Source organism: Thamnophis elegans, chromosome 3 (genome assembly GCF_009769535.1).
Source record: "Thamnophis elegans isolate rThaEle1 chromosome 3, rThaEle1.pri, whole genome shotgun sequence".
Classification (NCBI taxonomy): domain Eukaryota; kingdom Metazoa; phylum Chordata; class Lepidosauria; order Squamata; family Colubridae; genus Thamnophis; species Thamnophis elegans.
Genome location: NC_045543.1, coordinates 5,843,787 through 5,865,808, shown reverse-complemented (window position 1 = coordinate 5,865,808; position 22,022 = coordinate 5,843,787). Strand labels below are relative to the sequence as shown.

The 22,022-nt window shown below is 42.9% G+C and overlaps 1 protein-coding gene across 1 annotated transcript in view; it reads left to right on the top strand.

Moving 5' to 3' along the window:
- The window catches only part of NOL10 (nucleolar protein 10), a 53,764-nt gene extending 31,990 nt beyond the window's left edge, over positions 1-21,774 (top strand). The window contains exons 14-21 of the mRNA XM_032213442.1: positions 7,621-7,747; positions 9,345-9,424; positions 9,731-9,829; positions 11,896-11,985; positions 15,016-15,189; positions 18,292-18,539; positions 19,729-19,831; positions 21,395-21,774. Of these exons, the coding sequence (XP_032069333.1) occupies positions 7,621-7,747; positions 9,345-9,424; positions 9,731-9,829; positions 11,896-11,985; positions 15,016-15,189; positions 18,292-18,539; positions 19,729-19,831; positions 21,395-21,514 (1,041 nt within the window). The 3' untranslated portion in view covers positions 21,515-21,774. The remainder of the gene's footprint in view (positions 1-7,620; positions 7,748-9,344; positions 9,425-9,730; positions 9,830-11,895; positions 11,986-15,015; positions 15,190-18,291; positions 18,540-19,728; positions 19,832-21,394) is intronic.
- The last annotated feature ends 248 nt before the right edge of the window (positions 21,775-22,022 follow it).

The window sequence follows — 22,022 nt, the reverse complement described above, 5'->3', positions numbered from 1 at the left end:
GGTGGGTAAAATGAGGAGCCAGATTGTTGGGGGCAATAGGTTGACTATGTAAACCGCTTAGAGGCAGCTGTAAAAGCACTGTGAAATGGTATATAAGTCTTAAGTGCTAGGCCTAGGACCCGGATATCTGCGAGACCGTCTTCTGCCACATACCTCCCAACGGCCGATAAGATCTCACAGGATGGGCCTTCTCCGGGTGCCGTTGACCGGACAATGCCGGCTGGCGGCTACTCGGGGGAGGGCCTTCTCTGTAGCTGCTCCAACCCTATGGAACGACCCACCCCCAGAGATCCAGACCCTTCCCACTCTCTCAGCCTTCCGAAAGGCCACTAAAACCTGGCTATTCCGGCAGGCCTGGGGCTGTTGACCTCACGAATGAGGTCCAGCCCCGCCTAGATTGAGTGCATGACGTGTTTCTTTTTTAATCTGTTTCTTTTCCCTGTTTTTAATCTTTATCCTTTTTAGAGTTGTATTCTGTAAGCTGCCCGGAGTCCTTCGGGATTGGGCGGCATATAAATTCATTAAATTTATGAGCCGAGGTGGCGCAGTGGTTAAATGCAGCACTGCAGGCTACTTCAGCTGACTGCAGTTCTGCAGTTCGGCGGTTCAAATCTCACCGGCTCAGGGTTGACTCAGCCTTCCATCCTTCCGAGGTGGGTAAAATGAGGAACCGGATTGTTGTTGGGGGCGATATGCTGACTCTGTAAACCGCTTAGAGAGGGCTGAAAGCCCTATGAAGCGGTATATAAGTCTAACTGCTACTGCTATTGCTAATTTGAATTTGAATTATTGCTAAATGCTATTAAGTGCAATGCAGCTTTGGAATTCCTATCACATTTGGTTTAAATAGAATTCCTCTGGTCAGAAAAATCTTAGCTGTATTGGAACAGGGGAGCCAAAAAAAAAAAAAAATAGATTGACTTGCTATTTTATAGTCCTAGACTTGGAAAGAACAAAAGAGAACCTGACCCTATTCACTATGAGGAGTATAGTACTCACTGTGTCATGAAAAGTTCTTGAGCTGATGAATTATACCTGCACCTCTATATTTTAGAAGCTATAAAGGGCATCAGTTAGTTATACTTAGTGAGAAGGGCAGATATTAATTGTTGTATAACCAAAGGATGCTTTCATGATAGCTCCTTTCTATTACGAATATGAAGTCTAATTTAGTGACATACCATTGTTTGGCCAGAAGGCCCTTTAAGTAGACCATTTCTGCTATTTTACAAAGTCATTGTAGACTTAGGAACCGGAAGGATATTTGGAAATTATAAGGCAACTGCTTTTGCATTCAAACTTTTAGGAAAAACTGGGAAAAACTGGCGTACTCCTTCAATACAATGCCTCCTTCCAAAGCTCGGAAAATCTAGGAGAAGACGCTTTCCCCAAATTGATGGACTAGTCTGCCCGTCAAATAATAAAGGTCACTTTTGAGTTTACTTAACACAATATTTTGTTTGACTAGAAGACGGAGAAGCAACGTGTGTTGTGTTTGGCTGTTCTTGTCCTGGAAACAATCCTGATCTCCTCTATCATAATTAGATTCTACTGACTTTCCCCTCCCTTCTCTGATAACTGGCTATCGTGGAGAAATGTGCAGCAGGATGATTTTGGAACGTGTTCGAATCTTTAGATTTGTCTGTGATCCAACAGTACCCTGGCCCACTTCCTCTAAATCCAATTAATAGAAAAGAAATTCTGCTTAAACAAACCAGCCCAAATGGAATACTCCTTTATTTGATTGTACTGACTAATAATATTTACTGCCTTAGTAGAAAAGTATGTGAAGCCCTGAGATAATCATCTCTCTTAAGAGAGTAAATGGAGCTACATTTTGGAATGATCAAGTCACAGTCCTGGCCCAGAACCCAGCTGAAATGTGTCATAGTCTGAGTTGGGTTGAGTTGAAGCAGTTTATATAAAGAAGAGTGAACCAAAATACCTCGAAGCTTATGTTAAGGATTGTTTGTTTGTTGTTTGTTGTTTATTTTATTTATATGCCGCCCTTTTCCCCGAAGGGGACTCAGGGAGGCTCACAATCCAAGTCAGGGAAGGGGGTACAGATAAGGGATAAAAAGACAAACATAACAATACAAAATTTAAAAACACACAACAACCATACCATTCGAGAAGGGGGGCAACAGCTCTTTAGCCCCAGGCCTGTCGGAACAGCCAGGTTTTAAGGGCTTTGCGGAAGGCCTGGAGGGTGGTGAGGGTTCGAATCTCCACGGGGAGCTCGTTCCAGAGGGTCGGAGCAGCCACAGAGAAGGCTCTCCTCCGGGTAGTCGCCAGTCAGCATTGGCCGGCGGATGGAATTCGGAGGAGGCCTAATCTGTGGGATCTAATCGGTCTATTGGAGGTAATTGGCAGCAGGCGGTCTCTCAAGTACCCAGGTCCAATACCATGAAGGGCTTTATAAGTGACGACTAGCACCTTGAAGCGTGTCCGGAGACCAAGGATTGATCATCAGTAGGTGTAGGAGACATGAGATTGAAGCTATCATTGCCAAAAGAGGTGGCACCAGGTGTGTATTTTTTTTTCCCAACAACGTTGGCCCAGTGTGCTCACTAAAAGCTTTTGACGTCATTACCTTTTTTCATTGTTTATTTAACCAGACACTCTTGATCTCTTAAGGAGGCTTAGGTGAAACTCACATCACGTTGTAGGTCACAGCATTGCCAGGTTATGAGTGTTCTAAATTTCCACGTAATTTCTTTCACCCACTGTACGTTTGAACAACCTGGCCATTTGTTCCCTCTTACAATGCAGATGACTCAAACTGTATTAAATTTCTGGCCTAGAAACGAGCCAAGGTTCAGAATAAGGGATAAGCCTGATCTTGCCACAGGGTTACTCAAGGAGTCACAGAGCTATCTTTGGCCACCTAAAGGGAAGAGAGATAATTAAAAAAAAACGGGGCACAGCAAGAAGGAAACAAGTGAAAACTATTTCTGGCAGAGCCTTCTTGTTGTTTTAGAGTTCTCGTGGGTTCTTTCTCTTGGGGCAACTTGCTCACAAGATTAAGCAAGTATATCCTCAATCCTCGAAGTGATTAACAATGCCTGAGAGGAAAGAAATCAAAACAAGAATGTCGGAATATCGAAGGATGACACATAGAGCACAATGCTGAATTGGTCTGGATTGTTGATGATGTTAGAAATCCCTGGGCTAACTGTTATAGAGACTAACTTGATTTTGCATTTAATAACCGCAAGCAAGACTGTTGGCGGCGCAATACTGGAAGAAGGAAGATTTGCCTACTATTCAAGGATGGACATTAAAAGTCACAAAAGAGATGGCTAAAATATCAGCATATCTCAAGGACCACTCAAACGAGAGATGTAAACTGGAGTGGAGAAGATGGAGTGACTATATTCAAAATAAATACGGGACTAAGAAATTCCAGATAGTTTATGACCGAAAAAGCGAGGAACGATATAATCTGTTCAGAGTTAGCCTAACAAAAGAGGAGTTAAAGCTCAAATGAAAGAGGATACTAACTTTCTTTAAGTTTATTTTAGAACATGTTTGTTAAAGATTTATATCCTGTATTGGTTCTGGGAAGTCGGGGGGGGGGGAAGGTTGTGGGGGGGGGGGTTAGGTTGGGGAGGGGAGGGGGAGGGGAGGTAAAAATTTGTAAAAGCCTTTTTTTTCCCTCAAAAATTTTCAATTAAAAAAAAAATCCCTGGGCTGGTTAACAGATAACATTAGCACAGAGATATAATAATAATGCAGATTATACTTCGTTTGGGCAACACCATGCAGAAGGACATCCATGGGGAAAAATTGCTTGTCCGTGGGAAGATCCGTAGGATGCAATATTTTAAAGATTGTGCTCATGGTCTCCACACCACAGTTCTAGACGGAGTTTCATTATGGCCCTCTGGCTTTCTGTTGGCTTTGCAGTGCAGCCTTCCCAGGGCATTGCAGTGCAACTCTTAGCATGGTGTGCGTGTGACCACAAGTGGTTGGAGAAAGCTGCTACGATAGTCCACTTGGTGGGGTGTAAAAGCCAGCAACGGAATTCACCTTCAGAGCTCTGGTGACCTAAAAGAAAAGCAAAAGCGTTATTTCCTTTTGTTTCCCTTCTTTCCTTTGAATTTTGTTTTGAAGAAAAGGACGCAGAAGCAGGGACCAAAAAGGATGGTCAGTCATGAAGAAGAATAGAGGTCCTTTCATCGTTGTGTAGAACAGATCATTTTAGTCAGTGCTGAAACTCTCTTTTCTTCAGCTGTTTAAAATCCAGGAGCCCTTCCTGTTCTGTCCCCCCTTCTCCGCTCGTTCAAAGACGACAGTCAGACAGACTTAAAAGGAAATAACTTTATCAGTCCTCGGCTCACGCTGGGTGCGAGCCCAAAAATAAACATAAATAAAGTCTCTGGCAAGAAGATAACAGAATGCAAAACAAAACTCTTACAAAGCAATGCACTTCTCCAAGTGTGTCCTTGAATCAGGGTTACAGAAAGCAAATCACTTCTCCAAGTGTCTCTCACAAACAAACCACGACCGATGAATGATGAACGTTGACTCCTGCAACCAGGGCGTTGCACCATCCGTCCTTTTTTCACCAGAAGACGACACTTACGAGCCCCAGCTGCATTGTTAATCTTGCATCCCGACTCAACTCACAGCAAACTTCTGCTGAGTCACAACACCTTCCCTTCTTTGCTTCTGATTTCATAGAGGAGAAGAAGAGAAGCATGGAATGACGGCTGGGCACCAGATTGGGGTTGCTCTGGCAGTGTCATCAGTAATAGCACTTGGACTTATATACCGCTTCACAGTGCTTTTACAGCCCTCTCTAGGGGGTTTATAGTGTCAGCCTATTGCCCCCAACAATCTGGGTCCTCACTTCGGAAGGATGGAAGGCTGAGTCAACCTGGAGCCAGTGAGATTTGAACTGCTGAACTGCAGCTAGCAGTCAACTGAAGCAGCCTGCAGTACTGCACTCCAATCACTGCGCCACCGCTGTTCTTACCGTAAACATTATCCAAGTGCGGCTTGTCTTTTAACATGCATGCTTTTAAAAAGTGAAGGAAGGCAGAAGGAGCATCAGAGCATGTGGTGGTGAGGAGGAGTTGGAACTCTCTCTTTCCTGGGTGCCATTTTAACAGAATATCGCTTACCTGAAGCTGTTCCAGGGACTCGGTGCGCGTAGATAAAATAGCATCCTCCGCTTTCTGTCTTTGCTTGCAGATAAAATGCTGGAAAGCCAACATGCGATTGTGAACTTAACCTGGCAATACTGCAGTCTGCACTCAGGTTGATCCTGCGTAAGCTCTTCTCTCATATTTAGCCAGCCTTAATGAAGAAAGAGTAGATGATGGTGTAGCTATTGTTGGGGGAAAGTGTCCTCGTGTTATTTTTTTTAAGGAAGATTTAGCAATAGCAGTTGGACTTATATACCGCTTCATGGGGCTTTCAGCCCTCTCTAAGCGGTTTACAGAGTCAGCATATTGCCCCCCCAGTCTGGGTCCTCATTTCACCCACCTCGGAAGGATGGAAGGCTGAGTCAACCTTGAGCGGGTGAGATTAGAACCGCTGAACTGCAGATAACAGTCAGCTGAAGTGGCCTGCAGTACTGCACCCTAACCACTGCGCCACTTCGGCTCTTGTTGGTGGCAAGAGCAGATATATTTGTTCTGACACACAAACAAACACACACACACACACACACACACACGATAGGGAAAGCGCTCAAGAGCAGCAAGGGAGAAATAGCGGAAGGGAACCTTAGAGACCGCTAGGGTTCCGTTTGTCTAGATTAAAGGGTTAAAATGAACGGTAGCGATGATCATCCTTGGGTGTATCTAGTGAGGGAGGACAGAAAGCCTCTGTGACAAAGCATGGCATAATTATACGGAGAGGAAAGTGAACAAGTTAACAGCCTTCTTCTCAGTGAACTGGAAAGTAGGTTAATGGGGAAGCTGTCAGAAGTTTGGACGATCACAACTACAAGTTGAAAATTGAGTGGCTCATTCTGAAAGAATGTTTTCTCTGGGTGTTTGAGGGAAATTATAATTACGCTTTTCAAGTCACGAGTCTTGAAATGTGGAGGAACAGGAAGAAAAAAAATAGCTGGAAAACTACATTTAATAGTAACACGAAGTAACATCTTTATTGGATGTTGGACCTATCCTCCGCGAGCTGCACTGGCTGCCTATCGATCTCCGGACACGCTTCAAGGTGCTAGTCGTTACTTTTAAAGCCCTACATGGCATCGGACCTGGTTACCTGAGAGACCGCCTCCTGCCAATTACCTCCCAAAGACCGATTCGATCGCACAGATTAGGCCTCCTCCAGATTCCATTTGTCAGCCAGTGTTGGCTGGCGACCCCCCGGGGGAGGGCCTTCTCTGTTGCAGCTCCGGCCCTCTGGAACGACCTCCCCGCTGAGATCCGGACCTTTACTACCCTCCCGTCCTTCCGTAAAGCTACTAAGACCTGGCTGTTCCGGCAGGCCTGGGGCTGTTGAAGTATCCAGCCCCACTTCAATTATGAATGTTGGTGTAATTTTTAAACTGTTGTATTGTCTTATTTATCCCCCCTCCCTTTTTACTGTAAGCCGCCCGGAGTCCTCTGGGAGTGGGCGGCATACAAAACTAATAAACTGAATCTGGAACCCAAATCTCCATCCAGCAGAAATATTTTATCAGGAAAAATTATGCTTCACTAGGTTTCTTGCCAAAGCAACTGCCATGGGCCATTTATGCACTTGATAACACAATGTTGAATGTTTCTGTACACAGCATTTTTTTTTATTCAAGACTTATCATTAATAATTTGTAGAGTCCTCCCCCCCCTAACTTTTCATGTGTGTATTGACAAATTAAACTTATACTAACAATTCCAAAGAAGTACTTAGGACAGTGTTTCTCAACCTTGGCAACTTGAAGATGTCCGGACTTCAACTCCCAGAATTCCCCAGCCAGCATTCGCTGGCTGGGGAATTCTGAGAGTTGAAGTCCAGACATCTTCAAGTTACCAAGGTTGAGAAACACTGACTTAGGAGTATCCTGCTAGTGAACGTGTATTAAGATCATTTTTATTGACCTGTACAAATATTTTTTCCCCATCCTTGAGCAGAGTTGTGTAGGCGGTAGATAAGGTTGACATGATGTCAGTTACAATGACAAGAGTCATTATGTGAAGAGCATGTAGGCCCATCATCCCTGGAATATATTTTGCTCCGGAGGGGTTTAGATGGCAGCTGTTCTCTTTGGAAATGGCTTGTTTACTTTCCCCCCTGTGTAATTGTCATAGATAGATTCGAAAAGGAAATGGGGCATCTAAAGTTCCATTCTGTAGGTGCCATTTATTTCCTTTTTTCCGTTCCTCTGGGGAGGAGAGAGAGAGAGAGAGAGAGATCTTTCAATGTGCAATAATCCTTTGTACATACTGAAGTTTACTCACTTAATCTTGGTTCACGAGGTGTGCCTGTGTGCTCACGTTAGCAGAAGAGAGATGGATATCAACAGTGGAAAAGGGATGAGCCACCCACATTTGGGAGGAAATGGAACCAATCATTTTGAGAGCTCTTGGGGAGGGTGGGGGGGGTAAGGTCACGGGGTTTTCACAAAATAATTTCCCGTTGTATCTGACTTTATTACATCTGCAGGTTTTAGGTCCTGCTCCAAAGTGGTGTTCGTTTCTTGATAACCTGACAGAAGAGCTGGAGGAGAACCCGGAGACCACAGTTTATGACGACTATAAATTTGTAACAAGAAAAGATCTTGAAAACCTTGGTAAAGTACTTCTGCTGTAGACGTGATTTATTTTATCTTGCCTCTTTCCTTTGAGTATGACCTCAGATATTCTCTTCACTTATATGAACCTTAGTGACTACAATATACAGTATTCCAAGATAAAATGTGTTTGCATTCCTGTCCCTAACGGTGGAGGATTCCTGTTTTGGTTTCCTTATTTTCCTACTCCAAATTGAGAACTTTGATTTCTACCTTGATCCAAGTTTAAAGAATGGTCTATATTGGTTGATTCAAACCACTAATTTCCCCAATTTCAATACTTTACATTATTATGGGGGAAAAAATAGACATTTAATTAGCATTTTTGAAGAAATGATTCTCCTGCTAAAGACCTTAATTTAAAAGCTGCTTGAGACTCCATTCCTTATTAGTAATTGAGGAAAATTAAACTTGTTTAATTTAAACTGTTAAAACTCTATATCAATATATTTTACCTAGGAGAAACCAGTTAAGCATATAAACTCTTTAAAAAAAAAAATCAACCTTGATTTACATTAAACCTAAGTTTTTCTTTTAAATCTACATGTTCCTTGTTCCTTCAGGAATACTTAAAATTGTCATTTCTTAAGATTTATAGCTACCGTATTTTTCAGAGTATAAGATTCACCCTCCCCCCCCCTAAAGGAGCGTGGAAATGTCGGTGCGTCTTATACACCAAATACGGCCATTTTTGGCCTCCTGAACTCATTTCAAAATGGGTAAAAAAGGCAGTTTTTCACCAAATGGGGGTGTTTTTATCTTCCCCCACCCTCAGGAGCATTCTAAAGGCTTAACAGAGCTGGGGGAAGGGAAAAATGCCCCCGTTTTGGTGAAAAATGGCCAGAAAACGGGGCGTTTTTCACCAACATGGTATTTTTGCCTTCCCCCATCCCTGCTGAAGTCTGCAGAGTGCTCCTGGGGGGGCCATGGAAGACAAAAACTTTTTTTTTCTTACTTACCTTTTCGAAATCTTGGTGGGTCTTATACACCGGTGTATCTCATTGTCCAAAAAATATGGTAGACATAAAATGGTTATCTTAGATTTTACAGAGAGTTTGTGATGGTGACTTGGAATCAAAAGTCTATAGCAGCGGTAGTCAACCTGGTCCCTACCGCCCACTAGTGGGCGTTCCAGCTCTCATGGTGGGCGGTAGGGTTTTGCTGTAACTCTGCTTTATAAATTTTATAAAGTAAAGTTACTTCCCTACTTTATAAATCACCATTACTGTGGAACCGGTGGGCGGTTAGAAAATTTTACTACTAACAGAGATACAAAAGTGGGCGGTAGGTATAAAAAGGTTGACTACCCCTGGTCTGTAGAAATGTTAGCACCACAAGATTCCTTTTTTGCCATGGATACTTCATGCATTTCTCATTTGAAAACATATATGATTCTCTTTGGGGGGATGACACATTCTGGTAATGTTTCCAGACCAACTCTTCACTTTTTTCTCTATATAAATGATATATGCAAACTGTTTTTTTTTGGGTAAAGTATCCTGAATTTTTTTCTTTTAAAATTTGTGTTATATTAAGGTCATGTTCAATATATGTAACTCCCTCTCTCCTCCCCCCACAACCTCTATTTTGTCTTCAGGGCTTGCTCATCTTATAGGATCTCCCCTTCTTCGGGCATACATGCATGGCTTCTTCATGGACATACGATTGTATCATAAGGTATGTGGGCTTGGCCAAAAAAGTTGGGCTAGCTCCCTTTCTAATACAGCACCATTTTTCAGGCAGGCTTTTCGTTGAATGGACACGATGACTTTTAATTAGTTGGCTGCTGTGAGTTTCATTTCGTTGCCATCTTTCAGCAACGTTTAATTAGTACATGGCCTGATTTTTTTTTTTTAGTTTAACTCTCATTCTTGGTAGCAATCCTGAATATAAATCCAGCAAATAAGAATGTTAAATCAAATGGGAAAAAATTATGCAATGATTTATGATTTCTTCCTTTTTTTTCCTCCCTTGTGCCTGCAGGTTAAAACGATGGTAAATCCTTTTGCCTATGAGGAATACAGAAGGGAGAAAATTAGACAGAAAATAGAAGAAACACGGGCACAAAGGGTGCAGCTAAAGGTAAAGGTGAAGTTTGGTTCATTCAGGATAGGCTCATCAAAGAGACAGAATGAAAGAGAGAGTCCCTGAGATAAGCAGTACATTTGGGGTGTTTTAGAGTTCTTATGGGACACGGTGGCTCAGTGGCTAAGACACTGCGCTTGTTGATCAGAAAATGTCAGCAGTTCAACGGTTCGAATCCCTAGCACCAGGTAACGGAGTGGGCTCCAGTTATTTGTCCCAGCTTCTGCCAACCTAGCAGTTCAAAAGCATGTAAAAATGCAAGTAGAAAAATAGGGACCACATTTGGTGGGAAGGTAACACCGTTCCATGCGCCTTCGGCATTTATTCATGCTGGCGACATGACCACGGAGACGCTGCGCTTGTTGATCAGAAAATGTCAGCAGTTCAACGGTTCGAATCCCTAGCACCAGGTAACGGAGTGGGCTCCAGTTATTTGTCCCAGCTTCTGCCAACCTAGCAGTTCGAAGGCATGTAAAAATGCAAGTAGAAAAATAGGGACCACATTTGGTGGGAAGGTAACACCGTTCCATGCGCCTTCGGCATTTATTCATGCTGGCCACATGACCACAGAGACGTCTTCGGATGGCAATGGCTCTTTGGCTTTGAAACAGAGGTAAACACTGCCCCCTAGAGTCGGGAACGACTAGCACATATGTGCGTGGGAATCTTTACCTTTACTTAGAGTTCTTATATCTGAAAGGAAAGGACAGCGACTTCATCTACTACAGAGCTCTTCTCTTTGCTAGGCATAAACACATCTCAAAGGGCATAACTGGCATTGACTTGACTATCGGCAGGAATCTATGTTCTTCTTCCCCCTTTTTAGGATTCTGAAAAAAGGCCGTTCTTGATGGGGGAATTAAGTAAGCCCCTATGTAGATGAGGGTTTCCCGATGAGAAATGATGTTTGAACCAAGTGATAAGTCAGCACCCTGAATTTTACTTTGTGCTAGCTTGGCAAAATGTCAGTGGTTGTAATATGAATATGAAAAAAGATGCCACTGCTTGATGAAATGGAGATATAGGAAACTAAAAAGATCCAGTGGTCCATCGATCTGCACTTTTGAGTTTCCTTAAGTCTCCTTAATTTTTAAAAGTGTATTCCTCAGACCACTAGCAAAGTTTGAAGTCTTTCTTTTGACTTCTTTCCAAATCATGCATTGCTCTGTTGTGAAAACAAGTGTGAGCCTGCTCTTTCTTAAGCTACTGGTAAAATCAGAAGTCCTTGTCTATCTCAAGCAATTCCTGATGTTGCAGCAGATAGAGGTTTGTAATCTACTTACGAAAGATCAGGACTTGAGACCACGAAGGAAGAGAAACAGGTTTATTGGATGCATCGAGTTCAGCGTGTTCACACACCAACATCTGAACTGAACTGAGCTCTGCCCAGGATCCTACTTTTATGCCGTGTTCCACAGGGTACATTCTCAAGGCGTTTCCATACACGAGACAAGCATGACATTTCAAAAGGGGAAGTTCACTTGGACTGTTACAGCAAAGTACATAGGAGAAATATAAAAAAGAGAAGTTCCTATTTCGTCTTAAGCTGTCAGCAGCTTTTACCTCTGTTCTATCTCTCACCCACGTCTGGCTTCCTGTGCCCCCACTTTACAGGGTCTTGCCACACAGTTCAGCCCTATTTGTAATACTTATGAGGAAGTTGGAGAGAAAAGTTCACTGCAGCTAAAAGTCAACTTTGGGACTCCAGGGCACTAGAATGAAAAGCCAAACTAAAATGAATTTATAAGGTCCATTCTATTAAGACCACCTAACCTGGCCAGCCACTGGTGGGTTGACCTGTGCAATCCCTGCTGCATCACTGATGTTTTCTATTGAAACCCCTGGAATAATTTGGAATTTCTCAAATTATCCAAGAAATCTGTGTAGAGGCAACTAGAGCTGGCTTTTCACTTAAATATATAATTTTAACGTATTCCAAATCATTATATATATATCCCACACAATTACTGTCTGTCTATTGTGATTCATATATTAAATCAGCAAATACATTGAAGGTGCCAGGTTCCATGCTTAAGAGATTCCATGCTTGTTTTATTCACTAGAAACTTCCCAAAGTTAATAAAGAACTTGCACTGAAGCTGATTGAGGAGGGGGAAGAGGAACTACAAAATGCTCGGAAGAAGAAACAGAAGGTAGGTCGCCCTTCCTTAGTTTCTGTTATATTAGTTCTGCGAAGTGAAATTGACCAGAAGGGTTCTTTCAAAAATGCCAGTATCTGAATATATGTGGGGTGATGGAGAGGTATAAGTTAATGGGAGACCAGAAACTTTGAAATTCCTCTTTTTGACTTACCCTGTTAGCTCCAGTTATTGGGCCTCTGCTGACAGGACTAAGACTGATACCACCCCTAAATCCTTGGGGAGCATGACAGGAAATGGTATTTAGATGACTTGAACTAAAAGAGCTTTACTTGCTAAATTGAATTCTTTTTTTTTATCAATTTCATATATACATTCACAATTATATGATCTCATAACTGTTATTAATAATATGTATTTATAACAATTTTTCCCTACTGTTGACAATATACTTGAAGATTGCTTTTTTATCATCCCATAGATCCATCTTATCTTACAACGGTCCTACTTCTTCTTCCCTCCCTCCCTCTTTCCTTCCCTCGTTTCTTCTCTCCTACTCCCACTCCCCTTCCTTCCCTCCCTCCTTCTCTCCTTCCCTCCTTCCTTCCCTCCTTTCTTTTCTCCTTCTCTCCTTCCTTTCCTCCTTCCTTCCCCCCTTCCTTCTCTCCTACATTCCCTCCTTCCTTCCCTCCTTCCTTCCCTCCTTTCTTCTCTCCTTCTCTCCTTCCTTCCCTCCTTCCTTCCCTCCTTGCTTCCCTCCCTCCTTCCCTCCCTCCTTCCTACCCCCTTTCTTCTCTTTCTTCTCTCCTTCCTTCCTTCCTCCTCTCCTTTCCCTTCTCTCCTTCCCCTTCCTCCCCTTTACCCTTCCCCTCTTCTTCCCATTCCTCCCCTCTTTCCTACTCTTACATTCCCTCCCATTCTTCCTCTGCCTTTCCCTTTCTCCTATTCCTCTCCTTTCTCCTCTCCTTCCTATCTTTCCTTCTACTCCTCCCTCCATCCACTCTAACCGTTGTTGTGTTTACATATTCTCCTCTTCAGAGGATGACCTGGTTCTCTTTTTCTTTTCTGTTAATCAAAATACATTGTGTTAGGATCATAAATGAGAGTGAACTAGGCACATCCATGTCTAGAAATGTTACACTGAAATTAGTAGTGATGTAGTAATAGTAAAGTAATATTAATAGTAAGGCTAATGCTTAGTAAATAGTAAAGCTAAAGGTCTTTTAGGTGATCCTCACTAAAAGTTAATCATCTACGCAATAAATAGGGAGTGGGAGTAATATTATTATTGGATCAGAATACTGTGCCTCTTAGTACTTTAAATTGGCCTTTACGTTGAAGTTGTTTTTATTTAATTCCAGCAACTTCTGATTCCTGTTAGACTACAAAGCAATTTGTATTAGTAATATTCTTGTTAGTTGCACTTAATGCATACTTTAGAGCAATTTTAGTGGCTCAAAGAATTTTCCTTTCTGGCCAGCTGTCCAAACAAGTTGTTGGACATGGCTAGTTCCCAGGTGCTAGTATTTTTCCAGCAGCCAGGCTGAAATGACCTTTTTCCAACTCCTAAAATGCAAATAGTGATTAAATAGCTTTGTCAGAACATTGTAATCTTAATTAAAATTATAGTTCACTCTAAAGGTGAAACTGCCTTTTAATTAGTAAATGAGACATTGAACCCTAAACCTATTTAAATCCCGAGTACCTTGACGAACAGGCTGGGCTTCAGATTTTCTAACAAAATTGACTTAAGGTAAAGGTGTGGGAATCTCAACCCTGGTCAAGCTGGCAGCGGCTGTTGTGAGTAGTACAAGACACAATTGATGTGTATATATGCTGTTTTCGAGGGACGCGGTGGCTCAGTGGCTAAGACACTGAGCTTGTCGGTCAGAAAGGTTGGCAGTTCGGTGATTCGAATCCCTAGCGCCGTGTAATGGAGTGAGCTCCCGTTACTTGTCCCAGCTTCTGCCAACCTAGCAGTTCAAAAGCATTTAAAAATGCAAGTAAAAAAATAGGGGAACCACCTTTGGTGGGAAGGTAATAGCGTTCCGTGCACCTTCGGTTTTTAGTCCTGCTGGCCACATGACCACAGAGACGTCTTCAGACAGCGCTGGTTCTTTGGCTTTGAAACAGAGATGAGCATCGCCCCCCCCAGACTCGGGAACGACTAGCACATATGTGCAAGGGGAATCTTTACCTATGCTATTTTTCAAAAGCTAGCAATAAAACCACACTATCAAGGAAATCACTGTATACGGAATTAAAAGTGTGACTCCTTATGATATTAGAAGAACCTCACTTACATACCAAACACCAGCTGTTTTGTTATGTTTTGAGTAAAGGATGCGTGGATCTCCTCAGAAAGATGTTCTCCAAACAATGGAGTTATTACAGAAAATGTCTATTTATTCCATCCCCCAAAGGATTCTGATGAGGACTGTCACTCATAACATTCAATGCAGCAATCCCCCATCCCTTCTGTCACTGTGATCTTAAAATAACCTTTTATCTTGAATTATGTGCAAGTGCAAATAGGTACATTAAAACCAGTTAAATAAGTAAACAAATGAAATAAAAATAAACCCAAAGTAAGATAAATAAGCCGAAGTCAGCATAATATTAGGTAAGTAATGTGGACATTTCAAGGACTGGTGAAGAATTTGGGAAAAAAAACACATAAAACATTCTGTCTGGCAGCTTCCTTCTTCCTCCACAAACCTGCAAATTGCATTTGTTATGCTTTGTTTAACTTACAGCCTCCCTTTCCACCACAAATGGCCCTCAAGACAACTGACAGTAAAAAAACAAAAAAACAAAAACTCATCCGATAGCGAATATATGAAGAGGAATTATAGTTCCCCCCCCAAGCAAACTATTAAAAGGCAGAAAAAAGTTGGTTTAGCAGGATGTTAAATAAAGAGTACAAATGGATAACTCATTGGAGAATTCCCCCCCCCCCCGCCCCACAAAGCTGCTTCTTGCTCTGCAAAAAGTCTCTAGAGATCTAAATGCGTTTAACAGATAAAGTTGGAAAACGTTAAGCAAGGGAACCATTTCTCAACTTCGTTCTCATTTTTCTTCCAGAAAATGCCTAACATCCTTAGAGATGACCGCTTCAAAGTCATGTTTGAGAATCCTGATTTCCAGGTGGATGAGAAGAGCGAAGAATTTAGGCTGCTGAATCCACTTGTTTCCAAAATGAGTGAGAAAAGGAAGAAGAAGTTAAAGATGTTAGAATACCAAGAAGCTTTGGGAGAGGTAAAATCTGAGAATTTGAGATTTTTCTAGTGTTCTCCAGTAGGTGTTTGTTTGTTTGTTTGTTTTAAAAAAATGGAGATGCGATTCCCCTCTGCTGCTTGAGAAGGATCCCAGGAGGATTCAGTAGAACCATATTTTCTTAACTCTTCTACCCCCCACCACTTGTTTCGCTCCTGCGGGTTAAGAATCCCTAGCAAGATTTGGAAAAATTATGTTGTGCATTTCGCATAGACTTCCAATTCCTGCTTCTGCACAGGCACACGTGGAAGGCCAATGAAACGTGACAAATGGCATTTCCCTTTTACGCTGCATTTGTTCTTTGAGCACAAAATCTTGAAAAATGCAGTTTTGACCAAATGGGAATGTTGCATACACTCTGATCACACACAAGTAGGACACGGTCTTAGATTTTTTTTACCAGGAGTTTAAAGCGTTAGGAGTATCTGCTTCATAGAATAGAATGTTCTTTATTGGCCAAGTGTGATTGAACCCATAAGGAATTTGTCTCCGGTTCATAAGCTCTCAGTGTACTGTATGACACTGAGCACCAGAGGTGGGTTCCTACCAGTTAGCACCTATTCGGTAGAACCGGTTCGTCAAATCTACCGAACCGGTTAGAAAAGGTTCCACCAGTGGACCCGGAAAGCAGACCACACCTACAGAAGAAGTTCCAAACATTTTTTGAAACCCACCACTGGTCCTTGGATATGATTATTCTACACTATTATGCTCATATTTATAAAACTCAGGGCCTCTGTGAAAGGTAAGGATGACTACTGTGTTTGTGGTACAATCAGAACATTGCGTGTGTTGAAGTTGTTTTAACGCAAACCAAAGATGCCTTTTAAAAAACAAGTTTACGTCATATTCTTATGCAGGCCAGTGCTGTGTGAGAGGTAATTTAAGGTGGTTCTGACAAGTGTCGTCAGCATCTTCATATCCGGTCACATGGGCGGCAAGCCACTCCCATCCGGTCACATGGGCGGCAAGCCACTCCCACAAAGGAGGCCACACCCATAGAGTAGGTTCGAACAATTTTTGAGACCCACTAGTGATACAAACATCAAAGTGATAAATCATAAGATACCAATAGGAGAAGGTAATCGGAAAGAGGGGAAGGGATAAAGGAAGTTATAATTCGTATAGAAAGTAGCGGATCTGCCTGCTCTAGATTGGACTGGTTTCCCCCAAAGGAACAAATATGCAGTTGAGGATTGTTTCTGGATATACTTACCTTACCTTCATGGCTAGGAAGTATATTATCAATTTAAACTAGTAGATTAGTTCTACTCTGTCCTCAAGAAGAATTGCCTAATCACATCAATTCACTGCATGGGTGACTGTTAAGTGGTTTGCTATAACTGCTGTTTGTGGGACTTCCCTTGTGAGTAGTCCAGAAAGTACTGGTGCAGAAATTCAATGGCTAGGTTACTATCTAGAGCAGGGGTAGTCAACCTTTTTATACCTACCGCCCACTTTTGGATCTCTGTTAGTAGTAAAATTTTCTAACCGCCCACCTGGTCCACAGTAATGGTGATTTTATGAAATCATAATGAAAATGTTTTTACTTTCAAACTTTAATGGAATTTGTATGCCGCCCACTCCCTAGGGACTCTGGGCGGCTCCCAACAAATAAAAGCATTTAAAACATTTAAAAATTACAGAATTAAAATCAACACAACAACCATTTCATCAAATGGGGCTGGAATAATCAACAGCTCCAGGCCTGCCAGAACAGCCATGTCTTAGTCGCTTTACAGAAGGCCGGGAGAGTGGTGAGGGTCCGGATCTCAGCAGGTAGTTCGTTCCACAAGGCTGGTGCCGCTACAGAGAAGGCCCTCCCTCGGGGAGCCGCCAACCGGCATTGTCCGGTCGACGGACCCGGAGGAGGCCCAACCTGTGTGATCTTTTTAAATAATACTATGATTTTTTTTTTTAAAAAGTCAATTAAATTTAAAAAAAAGGAAAGTGCTTCAGTATCAGACAAAACCCCTACCGCCCACCATGAAAGCTGGAATGCCCACTAATGGGCGGTAGGGACCAGGTTGACTACCACTGATCTAGAGTGCCTCACCGCGAAGCAATCATCCCTCTGCTAAAAGATTGGAATTGGCTGGCACTTTGCCACCAAGTTCAGTAGCAGGCTATCTTAAAAAGCATCTCCAGATACATCAGGCACCTACAGCCTTTGGATAAGACCGTGTTCCCTACGTCACAGTTTTGCAGATTGATCCTGGGAGATATGATGGTTACTCACTGATAGCACGTATGCCTGTGGAATGGTTTTCCCTCCCGTGTACATCAGATTCCCCAACTCATACAAATTTCTGTGTTTTTTTAAGAACAATCTTTTTATCCTGGTCTTCTCTTGCCACTGTTTATCTTTGGAAAAGTTGTTGTTTTGCTGAATTATTATGAGCCACGGTGGCGCAGTGGTTAGAGGGCAGTACTGCAGTCTAGTTCTGCTGACTGCTGGCTGACTGCAATTTGGCAGTTCAAATCCCACCAGCCTCAAGGTTGACTCAGCCTTCCTTTCTTCCGAGGTCGGTAAAATGAGGACCCAAAATTGTTGGGGGCAACAGGCTGACTTTGTAAACTGCTTAGAGAGGGCTGTAAAGCACTGTGAAGCGGTACATAAGTCTAAGTGCTATTGCTATTATAAATTCAAGGGGTGGATCTCTTCCATTTTCCCCTTCTCTGCTCCCTGGTAGGTTGCGTCCTAATTTCAGATGTTTGCTTCTTAAATTGAGCCGCTGGAGGACACACGTAGCACATGCTTTTGCTTCCTAGCAGTCTTTTTGTCTTTTTTCAACAATAGGAATATTAAATTTAACTGATACTGGATACATTTTGTCCTTTTGAGGGGTGGGGGGGGCTTTAATAATTCAGGGAGAATTGTAGATTAAAAAGGTGAAGTACATCATTGGCGATGGCAATTAGCCATTAAGGCATTCTCTTGAAAATATCTTGCCCAGTCTCGTGTTGAAGTCCTTTCCAAACAGTGCATCTGGGAGGTGTCACGTACTCCTAATTAGGTAAATGGTTCATTTAAGGAACGTTAATTCTTTTCCCTCTTTTTTTAACTGACTATTTTGTCTTCAGGAAGAAGAGGAAGAGCCAGAAGGAAAACCAAGTGATGCAGAAAGTTCGGAGTCCTCAGATGATGAAAAAGGATGGGTTGAAGAGGTCAGGAAACAGCGCAGCCTTCTACGCCAAGAGGAAAAAGTGAAACGCCAGGAAAGGTTCAAGGAGGATCAGAAAACAGTCCTGGAACCAAAGTTTTTTGAGATTAAAGCTGGGGAAGAATTTAGAAGTTTCCAAGACACTGCCCAGAAGCAAAAGTTAATGAAGTAAGGCCGTGATTTTATTCCATTCTAGTGATTTGTCCTCATCTTTTTTTCGGCAGTTGATTTCATAGTGCAGATATAATGAAGAGGTTTCTCTTAATTCATGCATTCGTTTGCATACCAATTAGAAAAGGAGGTGCAACTACAATTGACTCTTTAGAAATGATGGGCTGTGCATAGGGAGACACAAGGCCAATTTGGCATGAAGAGTGTTCGAAGACTTCAGTTAGTCCAGAACGCAGCCGCGCGAGCGATTGTGGGTGCACCCAGGTACACCCACGTCACACTTATCCTCCACGAGTTGCACTGACTACCCATTAGTCTCCGGACCCGCTTCAAGGTGCTGGTCATCACCTATAAAGCCCTACATGGCATCGGATCTGGGTACCTGAGAGACCGCCTCCTGCCGATTACCTCCCATAGACCGATTAGATCTCACAGGTTAGGTCTCCTCCGGATTCCATCTGCCAGCCAATGTCGGCTGGCGACCCCCCCCGGGGGAGAGCCTTCTCTGTTGCAGCTCCAGCCCTCTGGAACGAGCTCCCCATGGAGATCCGGACCCTTACTACCCTCCCGGCCTTCCGCAAAGCCACCAAGTCCTGGCTGCTCCAGCTGGCCAGGGGGCTTGTGAAACATCCAGCCCCACGGAAACTGTGAATGTTGCGTTTTTTTAAAGTGTTGTCTTTGTCTAGTTATTTCCCCTTCCCTTGTCTATTGTGAGCCGCCTGGAGTCCTTCGGGAGTGGGCGGCATACAAGACAAATAAAATAAATAAATAAATAAATAAATAATGAAGAGGTTTCTCTTAATTCATGCATTCGTTTGCATACCAATTAGAAAAGGAGGTTCAACTACAATTGACTCTTTAGAAATGAGGGGCTGTGCATAGGGAGGCACAAGGCCAAGTTGGCATCATTGTGCCAGTCTCCTGGACCCTTCAATCTGGATATGGTCTTAATATGTTATAGGAGCCATAGTCTAGTAGCCAGTCATCCCACTGGCCTATCCTAATCTAAAGATCATTTAATGTTTTCTCAAGATACTTTTAACTAATTGGGTTCCTCCCTCCATCTCTTCTTCATTTCTGTTTCATTTGCTCTCAGAGCAATTTCTGTGGAAGATGATATGCTGATCACGAAAGTAGATGCTGAGTTTATCCTCTCTCTTTCTCTTTCTCTCTCTCTTTTTTGCAGAAAGTCACTTGGAGATCGCTTGCAACTTGAAGAGAGGGTTGGTGCACTTAGTGTACAGGATACCACTGTAGGAAGTAAACAAGTTACTTTTAAGTTAAAAAAGGTAAACATCAATCCTAAATTTAGAACTAATAAAATCAGTGCAGCAGAAGGGTTCACCGACAAAAGGGCGCCCGACAAAAGCACACCCAACTAAACCGCGGTAACGAATGAGCGCTGAAGTGCGCCGACAACAGCGCGCCGACAGAAGCGCGCTCTAAACCTAACCCTAAACCTGACCCTGACCCTAACCCTTACCTTAACTTAAATCGCGCTTCTGTCGGCGCGCTGTTGTCGGCGTGTTGATGACATCACGATTTTAGCGCCTCAGTTTTGTCGGCGCGCTTTTGTCGTGCGCGCATTTGTCGGGTCACACAGCAGAAGTACTAAGTGGTCCTTTGGATGAGACTGCTTCACTCTTGCGCACTGCAGGCGGACGACTGTTTCCAAATTGTCTATGCTGGGTCAGTTTGGCCACAGTCTTTGGCTTTGCACATTTCAATTTGCTGCCACTAGCTGTGGGAGGGGGACTAAATCTTGGTCTGATTGTGTTGTGACAACATTATGCTACTGCTGGCTGCTGCAGAAGTTGAACCAAAAGTGGTTTTCACTTTTTTCTTTGAGATTTTCATATTTTCTCCCCCAGCCACACCTGTATTCCTGCCTGGACAAACTGCACTTTGGTCTACCTCTAGAACAAAGCAGCTCTGTTCCCCTCCCCCACCCCCAATAATGGACCAAACCATGAGGGGGGGGGGGGCGGAGGGGGGAACCATTTAGTATCTAAACCAGGGGTGTCAAATTCACATCATCACAGCAGAGTCACGTGGCATATTAGGACTCCCCCCCCCCCTTTGCTGAACCAGGCAGGGGCGTAGCCAGCACATGACGGATCCGTCCCATGGGCTGCAAGTTTGACAGACCTGATCTAAACTTAGCATTATGAGCAGATTTTTAAAAAAAAGTTAGCCACTTATTTATGTTCCTTAATAAACTTTTCACTAAATTTGTTTTTATTTTGGCACGTTTTAGACTATTTCTTCATATCTCTCTTCTGGGAATAATGAAGTTACTTGCAAATTTAATGATTGAACTCACATCCCCAAAGCTTTTGGTGTCTCTCCCCATATGTCTCCCAACACATAAGTGAAGATGGAGAAGAGAAAAGATACAAGTGGAAGGAGAAGGGCACCATTTTGTCTATTCCTTCCACTAAAAGATGGTTGACCGACAAATGCGCGCTCGACAAAAGCGTGCCGACGAAACCGCGGTGAGAAAACCGCGAGGTCAAAATCGCACCGACGAATGAGCGCAAAAGCGCACCGACAACAGCGCGCCGACAAAAGCGCGCCTTCAACAAACAACTAATAACAACCTAATAATCCTAACCCTAAACGTAACCCTAACCTAACCTTAACTTAAATCGCGCTTTTGTGGGCGCGGTTTTGTCGGCGCGTTGTGGGCGTGTTTATGACATTGCGGTTTTCTCACCGCGGTTTCGTCGCCGCGGTTTTATCATGCGCGCGTTTGTCGGGTCACGCTAAAAGATATCTATTAGAATAGACTCCATTGGATATAAACTACCGTGTTGTCTTTAAGTGAGATTTGTAATTGTTTTTATTTTCAGTCTGAGCACCATAAAAAGCAGCAAGAAGCAGAGAAACTCCATCACGAAGAGAGGAGAAAACTCCGACGATCCGCTGGCCATCTCAAAAGCAAACCGGGAAACAGGCGGCGCTTCCATTGATGGAGAACTTTTGGCTTCTTTCCTTTTGGGGACTCAGAAATTTGTTTTAACAGTGGATTGTTCTCCACTGTGACAGAAGAAGATGATCCAAAGCCCAATTATGTTATGGGAAAAGCATCATGGATGTCCTGTTTGCACCAGACGTATTACTGAAATGCTTCTGAAGAGAAAGCAGCTGGTTATTGTATAACCCTTGTGCGTGGTGGCTGATAGGTATACATTCTATGTGAACATGAATAAACATGTATAGTATTGTGATACTTCAAATGGCTCTAATTCCTTTTTTTACTTGAAAATTTTAGAAAAAAAAAAACTTTTACAAATGTTTACCTCCCCCCCTGCCCTCCCCCCCCCCAAAAAAAACCCCACCCCCCAACCTTCCCCCCCCCCCCCCCGACTTCCCAGAACCAATACAGGGTATAAATCTTTAACAAATATATTCTAAAATAAACTTAAAGAAAGTTAGTATCTCCCGTTAGTGGCTTCATATTAGAAAGAGACAGCAGCA